We start from the raw sequence: 1,296 nt of genomic DNA on the forward strand, positions 1-1,296 counted from the left end.
TCTTATGAATTCTGAACCCAGTAAGGAAAGGAACAATTGATACTTTAGTAAACACAATCACTCCCACTATACTTTGTCTAGTAATTTTTTAATTACATACAGAAGTTGTTTTCATTCCTTGTACAGATATTATCATGTTGTATATATGCAGGATAGCAGTTTTTTGTGCATGAGCCATGAGGTATAATACCTAGAAAAACTTAAACAGTTTGTTATTGTCTTATCTGAGGAATATGGACAACTGATATATATAGTTTCAATGACACTCAACAAGAGAATAGACCACACTGTGCTTCTGCATGGGTGTGAGTATGTCTGAGTGAGTGCATGGGTACACTTATATGTATCATAATATCTAAGCAACACTATTTTAAAAAGTAATCATTATGAAAAAATAAAGTAAGGTCTAATGTAATCACAGTTGTATCGCATTAACTATATTCTGGAAATGTTAGGCTCCTATGTTACATAATCATCAACATTTTCATTGACATCTGGCTCTTCATATACTGCCTCTGTGCTCTTGAGTATACTATATGGTTCACACAATTGCATTGGTATATCATCAACATTAAATCTATAATAAAAGAACAGTAATACCATACAAGTCTATTAGTGCTTCTTAAAGAGTTACTTATTTGCTTGGTTAACAGTGACCCTATAGGACTTGAGCCTGTACATAAATGACATTTAACTATAATAGTTTTGATTAATGTATCATACTTGATTAAGCAGGAGATATGAATAATAATACTAATAGCTAGTGATATTAATAATAATCCAACAACTGAAAACAGTCCAATACTAATACCATCAACAGCTCCTGCAACTATACGTATTATTCAAAAATATAAACTTTTAAATAATTTTAATATACCTGTATTAGTTGATCCTATGCATACTTCTTGAGTAGTTACTAGTGTTAAAGTCACAAATTGAGTACTGATCAATGTCTCATTAGCAATAACTTTCCAATTTCCTGGTCCTCTATTTGTGTATGCACGTACACCGAAAATATAGCAAGACTTATCATTAAGACCAGTAATTTTAATAAATTGTACTGCCATTGGTTGAATTATAGAGCTGTAGCATTTGAATATCCCAATATTTCATTGTCATTGACCCCATTGAACAACAAAGCCTGTCAAACAAGAAATTATGATATCCAATCTCATATGTGATAATGGGAATAGTCTAATGGAATATAATTAGGTACACTCCATGAGATAACAGCCCATGTAGTGTCCATGACACTGGATACTGAACCAACTGGACCAGATAGATATTCTTATACAA

General features: G+C 31.7%; 1 protein-coding gene across 1 annotated transcript; it reads right to left on the minus strand.

Annotated features, from left to right (window-relative positions):
- Positions 1–398: 398 nt before the first annotated feature.
- LOC109593207 (uncharacterized) lies at positions 399–1,067 on the minus strand. Its single transcript, XM_020008397.1, has 4 exons — positions 878–1,067; positions 724–829; positions 635–673; positions 399–577 (listed from the first exon to the last, which is right to left on the minus strand). Exons 1-4 carry the CDS (start codon positions 1,065–1,067, stop codon positions 460–462), a joined length of 453 nt encoding a protein of 150 aa, XP_019863956.1. The 3' UTR covers positions 399–459.
- Positions 1,068–1,296: the final 229 nt, after the last annotated feature.

This window comes from Amphimedon queenslandica, unplaced genomic scaffold (genome assembly GCF_000090795.2).
Source record: "Amphimedon queenslandica unplaced genomic scaffold, v1.1 AMPQUscaffold_2476_Cont25522, whole genome shotgun sequence".
Classification (NCBI taxonomy): Eukaryota; Metazoa; Porifera; class Demospongiae; order Haplosclerida; family Niphatidae; genus Amphimedon; species Amphimedon queenslandica.

What these genes read in the sequence shown, in the direction of transcription:
- LOC109593207 (XM_020008397.1), bottom strand. Translation starts at nt 1,067, where the DNA reads ATGGCAGTACAATTTATTAAAATTACTGGTCTTAATGATAAGTCTTGC. An exon ending in CATATCTCCTGCTTAATCAA is followed by an intron (nt 674 to 723) that starts GTATGATACATT and finishes ATTTATGTACAG; the next exon opens with GCTCAAGTCCTATAGGGTCA. An exon ending in ACTGTTAACCAAGCAAATAA is followed by an intron (nt 578 to 634) that starts GTAACTCTTTAA and finishes CTTTTATTATAG; the next exon opens with ATTTAATGTTGATGATATAC.